Source organism: Physcomitrium patens, chromosome 20 (assembly GCF_059467195.1).
Source record: "Physcomitrium patens ecotype Gransden chromosome 20, ASM5946719v1, whole genome shotgun sequence".
Classification (NCBI taxonomy): Eukaryota; Viridiplantae; Streptophyta; class Bryopsida; order Funariales; family Funariaceae; genus Physcomitrium; species Physcomitrium patens.
This window is the reverse complement of record NC_143429.1, coordinates 6,480,898-6,494,219: the sequence shown is the minus strand read 5'-3', so window position 1 is coordinate 6,494,219 and position 13,322 is coordinate 6,480,898. Positions and strand designations below refer to the sequence as shown.

The 13,322-nt window shown below is 38.8% G+C and overlaps 2 protein-coding genes across 5 annotated transcripts; both read left to right on the top strand.

Moving 5' to 3' along the window:
• LOC112272982 (RHOMBOID-like protein 2) lies at positions 1–2,347 on the top strand. Of its 4 annotated transcripts, none has more exons than XM_024501242.3 (2): positions 1–116; positions 599–2,347. In XM_024501242.3, exon 2 carries the CDS (start codon positions 792–794, stop codon positions 1,878–1,880), a length of 1,089 nt encoding a protein of 362 aa, XP_024357010.1. In that variant the 5' UTR covers positions 1–116; positions 599–791; the 3' UTR covers positions 1,881–2,347. The 4 variants fall into 4 exon arrangements, with proteins under 4 accessions (XP_024357010.1, XP_024357009.1, XP_090101097.1 ...); XM_024501241.3 differs by having other exon boundaries at positions 590–2,347; XM_090244971.1 differs by having other exon boundaries at positions 1–253.
• Positions 2,348–3,860: 1,513 nt separating this feature from the next.
• LOC112272981 (FAM10 family protein At4g22670) lies at positions 3,861–8,852 on the top strand. The gene is made up of 11 exons (XM_024501240.3): positions 3,861–4,061; positions 5,038–5,146; positions 5,580–5,723; positions 5,991–6,078; positions 6,377–6,457; positions 6,607–6,671; positions 7,069–7,209; positions 7,353–7,469; positions 7,678–7,956; positions 8,136–8,193; positions 8,481–8,852. The coding sequence occupies exons 1-11, from the start codon at positions 3,952–3,954 to the stop codon at positions 8,588–8,590; spliced, it is 1,302 nt and encodes a 433-aa protein (XP_024357008.1). The 5' UTR covers positions 3,861–3,951; the 3' UTR covers positions 8,591–8,852.
• Positions 8,853–13,322: the final 4,470 nt, after the last annotated feature.

The following is a 13,322-nucleotide window of genomic DNA, read 5'->3' as shown; positions in this document are numbered from 1 at the left end:
TCTACCTTGATCGTGGAGAGGCTCAATAATTGCTCAGGGCTGTGAGGCCTCGTCTCTTCTCGCTGCCTCGTCGACCATCACTGACACTGTACTTGTTCTTTGAGAGCAGGCGCCTGGTATCGTACTGGTCCTGTGGCCCTCGGTCTCATTCTTTTCTTTTCTTTTGGTTGCTTGGGCTGTTGAGAGAGTGTGGAGTGGTGAAGCCCAGAGATTGTGGGTGCTTGTGTAGAACAAAACAAAATGCAATGTATAGGTGAGGTTTGTGTAATGAACGCGGTGCGGTTTTCCAGCTTTGGAGTGTTAGGTGCTTTGTTTTTTGATTCGCTGTTGTAGTTTTGTTGGACTTAATCTCGTTTATCTGGAATGAGGGCTTGTCGTAAGCTGAGCATCCCGGTCGGTAATACGCTGTTTTAAAGCTAGCGCCACTGGGATCTTCTCACTTCGCATGATAGTTTTGCCGTAATGATTTGGAGATTTTTTTCGAAGTCCATTCTGATTGGTACTCTTCAGATTACCCACTCGTCTGTGTTGAATTGTGGTGGGAAGTTTCATGAGAGCCTGAATTCGGTAGCACTAACTTGCAGTTCAGATGTATCAGATCCACCGCTCAAATCAATGACAGAACAAACCTCATGCTGCCGGGAAGGGCATCTTACCACCTCTTCATGGGAACAGTATTTGTAGCATAATATTCTATACGAAGACTGTGGACGCAAATTCCATCGAAGGTTGTGAGAAGACAACAGGCGAGTTACTACTCTTCAATTTCCTCGCATTCAAGCGTTTGATCAATGGATAAAGTCCCAGGATCTGGACGTTCCACAGCATCCCCTCGAGATGGCGCCCGGCCTGGAGACAACAGGGGGGAGTTCAGAGTTCGTGTCCACGATCATGATGAGCACTCATTCGAGCCAACGCCTGAAGTACCTCAGAAGCCTCAACCATTCATCCCTCGGAAGCACAGGTATTTCCCCATTGCAGTGCCAGTGATAATGGTGGGTAGCATCGTCGTCTTCATCATGATGATGTTATACAACGACTGTCCGAAACATATAGCACCTGGGGAGAAGTGTGTGGGTGAATGGTTGAAGCCCTTGTCTTTTCAACCCTGGGACGAGAATCCAATGCTCGGACCTCGCTGGCGAGCGATTATGAAATGGGGTGGGGTTGAGAGCTCTCTAGTGACGAAGAAGAAAGAAGGCTGGCGCCTCCTTTCGTCCATAGCTGTCAATGGAGGAGTTCTTCAGCTCATTATGAATCTGATAGCGCTTCTCATTGTTGGGCTCCGGATGGAACTCTATTTTTGGTTTTTCAAAGTCGGTATCATTTACACAATGTCCGGTTTCGGAGGCAACGTGCTGTCTACCCTCTTCATTCAGAATCAGTTGTTCGTTTCGGCATCGGCCGCGCTGCTGGGCTTGATTGGGGCTAGCTTTGCCGATATATTCATCAATTGGGATGTGGTTGAGCGGAAGGCGCTCAAGTTTGTGGACTTAATTGTCTTCGGGCTCATTAGCTTTGGCTTCGGGTTGATGCCACAGGTTGACAATTTCGCGAATGTAGGTGGCCTCTTCACAGGATTTTGCCTGGGCTTCGTTTTCCTGTTGCGTCCCCAGAGAGGATATAAGGATACCAGGCACTTGTCGCAGTTGGAAGCTTTCATCGTAAACAACCAAGATCCCGACCTCCCCCCCGTGAAAATGCACAATAAGAGACAACGAGTGATGCAACTGCTTGCCGGACTTCTGCTCGTGGGTTTGCTGGCCGCCGGCACTGTCCTGCTATTCCTCGAGGTCAAGGTCAACAAGGGTTGCTCCTGGTGCCATTATGCTGCGTGCGTGCCTAATTTGAAATGGACCTGCCCCAGGCTCGCCCCTTAAGCATAATTCTGAGTTGGAGACGACGGGCTGTCAATCATCCGACGAACTCCAGTTTCTCCACTGGATCTCCATCGCTCTGGATCGTCGAAATTTTCTCGATCTGTCCAGGAAAGATCACGACAAAATAAATCTGTTGAAAAACTAGAATTCAAGTATCTATAGCTGGGTATGAGAATGGATTGTGGTAAGCGTTGTCAATACTCTCCACATGGATCCTTTCGTGAACTGTCAAGACACGACGAGCATATCTCTGAGCTTGGTATTGTGTATTCAGATAGGCATGGAGTTCGCAGCGGCGTGAAGGTGCCATCGCTGGTTTCGTGTGAGGGGAAGGTTTTTTCTTAAAACAAACACTGTCGCGGTAGTGTATCGACATATTTTTTTCTGGAGAGAACGATGCCTGTAGCAATAGTTGAAATCGATTATGTACCCTGTAATTAAGCGGGAAAATCCGTGTTTTTTCTAAAGTTGCAGAACCTGTGAGGTGCTCCGAACGCCCATTTCGTCCCCTTCCAGTAAATGCTGGGCACCCAGGCTTGTGATGGTCGTGAGTAGCATAGCTTCCGCCATCGTCCGCTATTCAGACTCAGTCGTTGCAGTGCAATCGCATTATGACAGACATTAAAACGATTGCGCCGGAAGCAAATTACCAAGAATTAACCTCAAATGTAAAATCTCAATATGGTTACGAACATGTCTGATGGGATATTCCCATACACTATTTCTTCAACGAACCCTTCTCCTGCATTTCAGCTTAAACTGCAGCCACCTCAAGATGTTCCAATAATAACTAGTTAGCCAGAAGTAACATAGAGGTGGAAAGAAACTTGTGTAAGAACCGCAGTGATCATGTAATATCAATTCCTAAGTAGCTTCTTTTGTCTACTTCAAACTTAAATAAAATCTATCATTGTTTCCTTGGGAACTGTTTTATTGCTTGAAGCCACGATGTATTGCAAGTTCTAGGGAAACAGTAATGAACCAATGCCCCATTTTTCTCATCAAGAATATGAGTGAAGAGAATCCCTCTCACCTAACACATTTTTCTCATTACATCTAACACATTTTCTATCTTGTTCCATCGATTCGCGAGACATTTATAACTAACTTACTGCACCAATAAATCACCCGATCATGTCGGTTGTAGCAGAAAATACGTAGAGCAGAAATTACAGCGCAAAAGCAAACAATTGTAACATTCAGAAAGTGGGTATGTGCCAAACATGTTTTCACAGGAACCGCATGTGAAATAGCACCAATGTATACTAAGACTTGGTCGCTGTAGGAGAAACCTACCTTCAAAGGAGCGTGTCTTTACTCACATTCTTAAGAAGAAAGAAGTTTGTTTGGAATAATCACGACATATTTCAAACTTACTCTCAAACCTACAGTTGGTACACGTCCTCGCCACATTACTGTGTATTGAATGACAACTCAAACCATTAATTTGCAAAATCGTTCCCAAGATCGAAAAGAAAGCCAAAACTGGAGTGTACGTTGCATTTTAAAGAGTGAAAAGCATGAAAAAAGCTTAAAACCGATCAATTCTCCCCCCCCCTGAACAATGCTACATAATTTCATTAACAAACACTGTGAAACCAGATGTATCTATCCACTCTATTTGTGAGTACAAAAGTGCCGAACACTCCTTGAAAAATAATTACACATATGTACATAATTAATTCCATAACAGACACAAAACTATGCGAGTGAAGACCACAAGACGGTCTTACAAACCCCCGCTTCAAAACGGTTTCACACGGGATGATACCGCAATGACCACATCGAGGCGGTCCGAGAACCGGATTTATACCCGCGGAGATTTGTAATAGCTCCTAATGCTGACATGGTATGTGACGTGGAAATACGGCAGATTGAGCAGCTTCTTCCAACCCTAATTTTGCTCTGAAGCTTCTGGAACTATCAATGTCGAGCAAACAAAGTACTCGTCGTCAGGCACGGTAAACATCAACATTTCGCGGGGCACGGAGTTATTTACGAACTGATCAGAGGGAGGGAGTTGAGTTTCCGAATTGGAGTGAGCAAGCGAGGGACAGGTTAGCATACAACCATGGACGCGGCGAAGCTGAAGGAGCTTAAGGTGTTCGTGCAGCAGGTGGAGGCGTATCCGGCGATGCTGGCCACTCCGGCGCTTCGATTCTTTCGGGACTTCCTGGAGAGGTAGCGTAGTGAGAGATCCGCGCAGTCTTGCTTTCTCAGTATTTTCTGTTTCTTCTCAATTAACTTGATTTGACTTGGATCGATGATCACCGATTGTCGGTTGAGGTAGTCGAAGGTGGCGTTTGTCACGTGTGTGGTCGGTCGATGTGTGGGCGAGTTTTGTGCTTCATGTTTTTGTAACGTATTGTTTGTATATTGGTGTGTGTGTGTGTGTGTGTGCTCGTACCTTGGTCTGCTCTATGTTGTTTTATTGTTAGTTGTGTGAAGCTGCGTTATACCAAGACTTCGGCGATGGAATGGTGGGATGTTCTTCAGTGTTGACTTCTTGTCATTTGATGTTTTTGATCAGTTTTTTTTATTTTTAGTTCAACTGATCAAAAACATTAGGATTGAATTATTTTAGGACTTGATTCAGAACAAGGCTTTGGACCTGGAGTTTAGTTTTAACGAGGTTCGAAGGTGAGCGATTTGGTTTGCAGTTTTTGGATGGAAGTCGGATTGTTGTCTTCAGTTTCTGTGAGAACTATGTTTATTCGCATGTATGGTCTGAGATGAATAACCTTGGCATTGTGTACCTGTCTCAGCACTATTGTGATGCATATGGGATAATTGTTGATTTGTCGTCTTGTTTCGTGAACGGAATACCTGTAGTTTTAAAAAGTGTTGGCTACTATACTTGGATTGAAGCCTCTTTCAGGTCCCTTTACCTTCCCCATTATTTTTAGGACTGGTAAATGGTGAAGGTAATGCTGGATTCCCATCTGTATGTACTGGATCTGATTTTTAGACATCTGTTGAGTTTAAGATTGCAGAGGAATTCGATTTGGTATTGGGCTACCTTCTTCATTGTTGTCCTTTGAGAAGCATTCTCTTTTTCTCGGAGGTTCGAGCAATTCGGTATCTTAGAGGGTTCCACACAAAGTTTTTAAATGTTTTTTTCATTGGGGATGTTTTATTTTATATGATTTGTGATCAGGTTTGGAGCGACTCTGCCGTCAGTTGCGTATGCGGAGGAAGCCAAATCTGCCGGTGGTTGCGGAAAACCTGCTGGAGGCTGTTGTCCTCACCCCCATGGTCCTGCAACGGTATACGTTGGATAATTCCCTGTCATTTTATTTTATTTTATTTTATTTTAGTTTTTTTGGTCGGATTGTTTGTGCTTGTGCCCTGAATTTAATGTTTCTGAGGATGTAGTTGCCAGCGTTTACGCATCGTCTTCAGATTTTGATGTGTTTATGTCATCGGATAATATTTCGTCGTGGTAACCGTTGTAACTGTATGGTAATTTTGTTGGTGATGTATTTCATCGTATATGTCTTACTGCGCAGTAGTCTTAAGTAGTAAGCAGATGGTTACGGGAGAAGCTCTGCTGGATTGTGAGCTCGACACCTTTCAAGCTGAGTCCGACATTGTTTTTAAGTCGTGTAGTCATGTCCAAGTTTAAACGGTTCACATGTGAGCAGATCTCTATCTTGTAGAATTCGCTTAATCTGTAGCTTAAATTGTGATTTTTAACAGGACGAAGCAGAGAGCGATGATGACATGGAGGAGAAATCTATGCCACCTAAGACATATGAAGATGAAAATGTCACTGATGATGAGTCGGATATTGACCTAGACACCGAGGGTGTTGTGGAACCTGACGACGAGCCTCCCCAGAAGGCAAGTTTCTTTGCGCCTTACACTTCTTTTGATGATCATATTCGTGATCAGTTTTCTTGTCCTGTGGTTTTGTGGTCATATATCTTTCCTGCTGGGTGCAAGGCTGAGATTCACAATCTATATACAAGTATTCCTGTAGTAATTCTGTCGGTGAACCTATTTATATAGCATTAGGATATGGTTTTATGTACATGTAGCAAGATTCTTTTCACCCCTCTCGAGCGACTTCAAGAATCTCAACTCTTACAACGGATGGTTATGCTGCAGATGGGTGATCAAGATGTGGAGGTGACAGAGGAGAAGATGGACGAGGCTCAGCTCTCGAAAGGCAAAGCAGTGGAAGCTATGGCAGAAGGTAGTTATATTCAGAATTACTTGCTGAATGAAATTTAAGGCCTATTTTCAAAGTGCTTTACTTCAAACTGGAGCTGAATGATGAAGTGCCTAATGGAGAACTTTGCTTCGTAGTGTAATTTTCAGTGACCAGGCTTTGTCCTCTGCGTACGCCAAGTCGTATGGCAATTTGTATACGACCACTACTTAGATTTGAATACTCAAAAGATAGTTTGCTTTATTCGTTGTTATATATGACAACTTTATATAGCAAGTTACCTTCTTGATTTGTTCGTAAGGTCTGCTATCATTGTTTGCAGGGAAGTTGGAAGAAGCTCTTGAGTATTTTACCGAAGCTATAATCTGCAATCCACATTCAGCAATCCTATTCGCCAACCGAGGTATGATTTCATACGTATGTCTTGTAAGATTAACCAATATGCTGTGAACTTGAAACGGTTTTATTATATATTAACGTGTAGTGGATCATTTGTTCCCGATGTCTTGTTACCATTTAAACAATAACCGTTTATTATTCTGCTTGGAACAGCTGGTGTATACGTTAAAATGAAGAAGCCGAATGCTGCAATTAGAGACGCTGATGCTGCTATCAAGGTGACTTGAGAAGATAAATGTCGTGGTTCCTTTTGATGCTTTGAATGCCTCAAATCTCTTTCTAGTTTCCTTTGTTTGCTGGCTCCTGAATCGTGTATACGTTGTTGCCTTATTCAACTTCCGTGTTTACATCCCTGGTGTCTTGTTTTAGTGGTGAATCATTTTCTCTCTACTACCTCTAGTCAGTGACAACGAGTTCTGAAGCCTTTGGAAAATAGTGTTGATCTCGGTATCTTGTGCACTTCTCGATATTGCTCTTGGACTCAGATGCTCATTTATACTATTAATCATGTATCAATTGTATGATGAATTTTGGATTCTTTGTTTTAATTTTTAACATTTTTCTCTGAACGATACAAGTCATTTGTGCCTGATTTTGGAACACATCATCTAACAGATTAACCCAGACTCTGCAAAAGGTTACAAGTGCAGAGGTGAGGCCAAAGCATTGTTAGGGCAATGGGAAGAGTCGGCCAAGGATTTACGATTGGCATGTCGACTTGACTATGATGAGGGGACTGCCCAGGTTCTTAAAAAGGTATCTTTACGTCATGACTGCAGCATCAAAGTTGATTTTAAAATGACCTTATGAAGGCTTATTTACAGTTCCTCTTATACAGGGCCAGTCGATCAATTGACGTTCTGTAACATTTCTATGCTCTCTCCCTGTCGTATATCTAGGTTGAGCCAAATGCGCACAAAATTGAAGAACACCGAAGGAAGTACGACCGTTTGCGGAAAGAGCGCAATGAAAAAAGAGCGGCTCGGGAAAGGGAACAACGGCGTGCTGAGGCTCAGGTTATTCAGTTTGCATGCGTGCACATGTGTTAATCTTCACTTCAACTTGGTTGATGTTGTATTTCAGATTGTCTTAGAATTTTTTGTGTTGTGACCCTTCAATTCTATGTCCTTTCAGACTGAGAATATGAATGGTGAATTTAGGATCACAATGTGGCTTTGAAAGATTGATGACATTGATGAATTATGTATTGATTGGTCTGTGCAGGCTGCATATGCCAGAGCAAAAAAAGCTGAATCAACAGCACCTCCACGTGGCTCTGCAAGACCAGGAGGTATGCCAGGATTTCCAGGCGGCATGCCTGCAGGAATGGGCGGTATGCCAGGCATGGGAGGCATGCCAGGAATGGGCGGTATGCCTGCAGGAATGGGCGGTATGCCAGGAATGGGAGGTATGCCTGCAGGAATGGGCGGTATGCCAGGAATGGGAGGTATGCCGGGAATGGGAGGAGGGCCTGGGGGCATCGACATGAGCAAGATTCTTAATGTAAGCATTAGCATAGAGCATTAAAATGCATTCGCCCATTCTCTTGATCTATGTCGATCCTACCTAGAGCTCAATGGTATTATCGATATAATAACTTTTCTGTTGGATGCGAATGCTGTGCTTTTTGTGTCTAGACCGAGTTGCGACGTTTTAATGTCTCGTCAAACTTGTGATCGCAGGACCCAGAACTTATGGCTGCATTTTCTGATCCAGAAGTTATGGCAGCTCTTCAAGATGGTATGATTACTCTTTCGCTTAGAACTGTGCGATGTTTTTAATTGTTGATCTCTGAACTGAAGGTTTTAGGTCGAATGCTGGCGAATTCAATCCGGAAAAAAGTATTAATCTCTCCGCTCGTAGACGTTGCCAATATTTTTCTTGTGGCTACGTTAGGCAGTACCTTATTGGTGGTGTGTTAAGTGCACTGGTGGATTGGCATGATTCCCGAAGTACTTGAAAATTCTCGTTTAATTGAGGATTAGTGTCCAAAGAGCCTCATTATTATTGTTATTATTGTTATGCAGTGATGAAGAATCCTGCTAATCTAGCCAAGCATCAAGCGAATCCGAAGGTCGCACCGTTAATTGCCAAAATGTTAGGTAAATTTGGAGGTGGAGCTGCAAGGCAACCTTGAGGATCTTCATGCCTGAACACCGCTGTCTACTAGGCTAGTGAGATGCATTCACTGGCTGGCAGCTGCGCCTTTCCATGCGGGTGTGGTATTCAGTTTTGTTTCAATGTTAATGGTCTGACTGATATCTTGTGCAGTTGGGTTTACGCAAGGACCATAGGTTTAGGTCGCTGATACAGAAAAAATTCAAATTCTATCATCCTTGCATAGTTCGACGAATGTTCCGAAAAAATCATGGCCCATTCTGTGGCATCTTCTCTGGCAACTTTGTACACGTGACGTGATGCTCCACTTTGTTACTGAATCTGCACGTTTGAACAGTTGGTAGACCTGTCGAGCACTGGAACGGGAACGTTTACTTTATTGAAACTGATCTCCAGCTGTATGGCAATTATTTGTCCTGAGGTGATTCTTGAAACCATAGATTCTAATGGTTTCTGCAAAGTTTATTTCTTTAAGCATTTCCAACTTGTGCTAACTGCAAAACCTTGACCACTTTGGTGCAAGTACCAAGAAAAATGATCATCCGGTGGGAAAGATGGAACGATTATGAGGTCAACATTGCATGCCCGCAAACATCAATGAACATTGTTCTCGTCAGATATATCTTGATCCAATTACAGTTTCGGTTAGAACATACAATTCTACCACGATTTACGTTGCATGCCAAGTCATTGACTTGAAGAAATTGCACGATCGTCTCTCATTACACCTCTTCCATTGAGAATGTAAATAAGCATTGAAATGATGGGTGAACCGAATTCTAAAATACATACCCAAATAAAATACTTTCTGTTGTGATCTGGATGTCTGTAATTGAAATTAAATGGTCAAGTTTACTTTCTGTACATACGTATACAAGGTGTATGTATATATGCCTATTTTATTTGCACAGCTTAATTTGCCTCATCTTAAAAAATATACATCTTTTTGTTTAAAAACGATGTTGTTGGTAATGTAGATTTTGGAACGTTTAGACCCTTCAGACTACTATTTACACATAAAAATCTGAGTTGAAGGAATATTTTATTGACACTAAAATCTAAGAAATATCATAATTGCTTTAATCTTATAATACATAAAACATAAACAGTGAACACTGCATGATATAATTCTGATTGTTGTTTCAAATTAATAACAATGTCAAATCAAATTCAATACAAAAATCTGTGTTTGGTTCTTACAAAATTGTTACTTCTTGCTTGTAACTTTTTCACAAATTGTAGACATTTTTCATATTATGCCTATGATGGTGGACACATGTTTCTTATAGTCTAATAATAAAATGAATTAATTTGTTAGGAAACTTTCATGTGAGTATTTCCAACCAACTAGCTAAGAAGTAAGAAAAGTTATAAATATTAAAACCTTGAGAGAAGTCACGTTACTATGTGACCATCTTTTTTGGAAGTGACCATTTTTCAAACAAAGTTACTTTTAGTCATTCTCTCTTTTTATTTCTACTCCTTTGTATCATTTTAAATTTTGTAAGCCACAACTATTCCACTGCTCATTATTTTGAATTTTAAAACCGTGTATTTCTAACCAAGAGTAGGATCTAGACAAAGAAGTACTAAGCTCACATTTGACAACTTCAACCATTGGCATAATGTTTCTTCAATTGAAAAAAATAAACTTCAAATTGTTTTGAATGTTTTGTGTGTTATAATGATTTTTTGTATATGTGCTTGTTTATATGTATGTATTTTTATATGTGTCAAAATAAAAAAAATATTAAAAAATTATAATATTTATCTTGGATATTTTTCTACAAATCCAAAGGAACATTTAATATAAAAATAGTAACTTTATAGCTTTTCTACAAATTTGTATATAATTATTTAATGTGGATAATGAGGTACTATACTTTTGCCCCTAAAAGCATATTATCCAGGATAGAGAAACTATACTTACAAAATTCCACTAACTTGTGGTGATCTTTTGATTTGTAGGGAATGGTATCAAATTGTCGCTGTCTTTCTTTGATAATTAATTATTATTGTTATTGTTGTCTTATGTGTGGAGAGTCTAGAAGTTGCATCATATGATCTTGTTTCATTTCTACAAGTATATCTTCTACTTCCTATTCTAATTCCAAGTTGATTGAGTACATTGAGGTTTGGTTTTTAAAGAATATATTTAGAGATGTTTATGCTATCATCTAACTGTCGCAAATCTCTTGCTCTACTTTATCAAATAGGGAGTATAATCCTAGTGATAGCTCCTTGCATCTATAAGTCCATTTGATTGATTAGACTTGAAAGGAAGAACAAGAGGTACTGAGATGGTATCTTTTACAAGTTTTCTAAAGAGATATTCTAGAAGTAGAAGCGAGTTATATTTTGAGGGACTATCTAAAGTAATAAATACTTTTGATGTAGTCCATATATCTTACAACAATTTGATCATGTTGAATTATTTTTTTGATAAGCATTTCAATTAGAAAAATGCTTTGCAACACTTCCATTCCAATATGTATCATTATTTTCTAAGCATAGAAGAGTACTTTGCCTAGTAAGAATGTGAGACCTTTAATTTCTACTCTACATTGTTATATCCAAATGTTCAAATGGATGCATGTCCGGAGGAGGTCTCACGGAGTAGTATTATTTACTTGGATACAAGAACTAGAGTCTTACAATGATGTACTTGCAATTTTGGAGCTTCCTATGTCGTTTAGTACCAAATTTGATAGATTATCAATCACCAAATTGATTCAATAATATGTAGTGTGAATGCAAAGCAACAAAGTATTTTCACGGTGATGATTCTATGGGCCTAGTGTATAGAGCATATTCACATGTTTTGATGTGACATAATCTATATCCTTTTGCCCAATATACTTTTATTCTCCATTTTCATATAAAGAGTCCTCTTGCCAAGTAGAGCCACTGCATAATAGCGATTATTGAAGAAGAACCAAGGATGCCACATCCTTTGCATAAATTTTTTTTGTTGCTAGATAGAATAACCATGTCTTTTTAGATCTAGTAGATCCTTCATTTTAGTGATTGTCCATAATAAACTTGTTCTATATCCATACTTAATTATGTATTTATAAAAATTAATAAGTTTAAGGCTACCAAGTTTTTTTCATTTCCAATCTTTTGGATCCCACTTTAATTTTCTAATAGGTCGTCTCTCAAAAAGCCAATTTTTTTAGTCTTTTGAAATGACTTTGAGAATAAATTTTATTCTCTCACTTTTGGAGCATGATGTGATGAGAACTTGGATGAGATAGCATATCACATGATGTATTTTCTTCTAATAAATAGACTTGATATTTTCTACTTAGCCATTTCAATCCATGGAATTGATACATGTGATATACTATTTTGATATTTGTTGTTAAAAGTCCTATCCAATCTCTATCTTCACTTGAAATTATATGAGATGGTGTCCATGAGATGGTATTGGAAAATTCAATCTACTATGCATGGGTTGTTCTTGGCCTAATTAATACTTTAAAAAAAGCCAATGAATGCCAAATGCCTACAAGCTGATGAAATATATCTAGGATTTAAAATACTCTATTATTTTCTCATATCAAATACATCGAGGTGGATTCTATATAAAAGTTTGATCTTATAAGTTGTAATATTAAAGAATTTTTGAATAAAGGTTATCTTAAGATTTTTGTTGCATATTCACAACCAATTTGTTGAAGGCCTGATTTTATTAAAAAAAAAGCTTGAAATATGGCTTTTTAAAGAAGAATAGATCTTTATAGATGTCTATCATAGATATACATAAATATACTAGTAAATACCTATATTAGGTAGAATTAGATAAAAGTAAATAAAAATAGGTTAATTCCTAATACTTTTTAGAAAAGCTTCTTAAAAGCTTCATAGATGCTACTTTAGCTTTATATATGTTGTAGTTGATTGATAGGTTAGAAACTTGATTGACAAGTTAACCACATATTGGGAGCTTGTAGAATAAGCTAATTATGTGGCTCACATATAGAAAACTTGACTTATAAGTTAAGATATGTGTCTTATAAAGTTAATACATTTTAGAGGTCCTATAGGATGTTGCTACATAGCTTCTAGTTAAGACTATGTATGGAGATAAGAGTGAAGCCTTCTTCACTCTTGTCAATATCTTTTTAGTCCTTAGTCTTCTTTCAATACTTTTTAGTCTCCTTGTTTTTGGCAATAGCCATTCTAGTTTAGTAATATATCATCTTTGAATGACTTTTTAGTTCTTTTTAGTGTCATAAGAGTGTATCGAAGATTTTTTTCTTTGTGATTTATATTCTTCATACTTTGATAAAAATACTAACTTACTATTTTTATATTATTTTAGAAGTGAGTAGATTATTCCACTTCTATTTTTGTATTTTAAAGATTACAAATTATCCACTTTAAATATATATATATATTCTTTTAATATTGGTATTTTCTTTAAAGAGATTGGATTATACATCTTTATCAAAATTTTTATTTAGTATTAGAGGTTGTAGATTATATTCTTCTAATTTAATTTTTTGAATTTATTTGAGTTGTCTATGGAAGGAAAGATTATGGATGCTACTCTCAATAGAAGTGAGAATAGATTTGCAACTATTGTAGATTTTTAAGAGCTTGTCAATACTCCAACAATAGAAATCTCACATATTTTTAATGTGAATCATGGAGGTACTATACCTATACCTATGCCTATGGAAGAAGTTCAGAGTTTACGACAAGAAATTGTACAGTTGAAAGAAGCAAGTAGATCGACCTTGCAA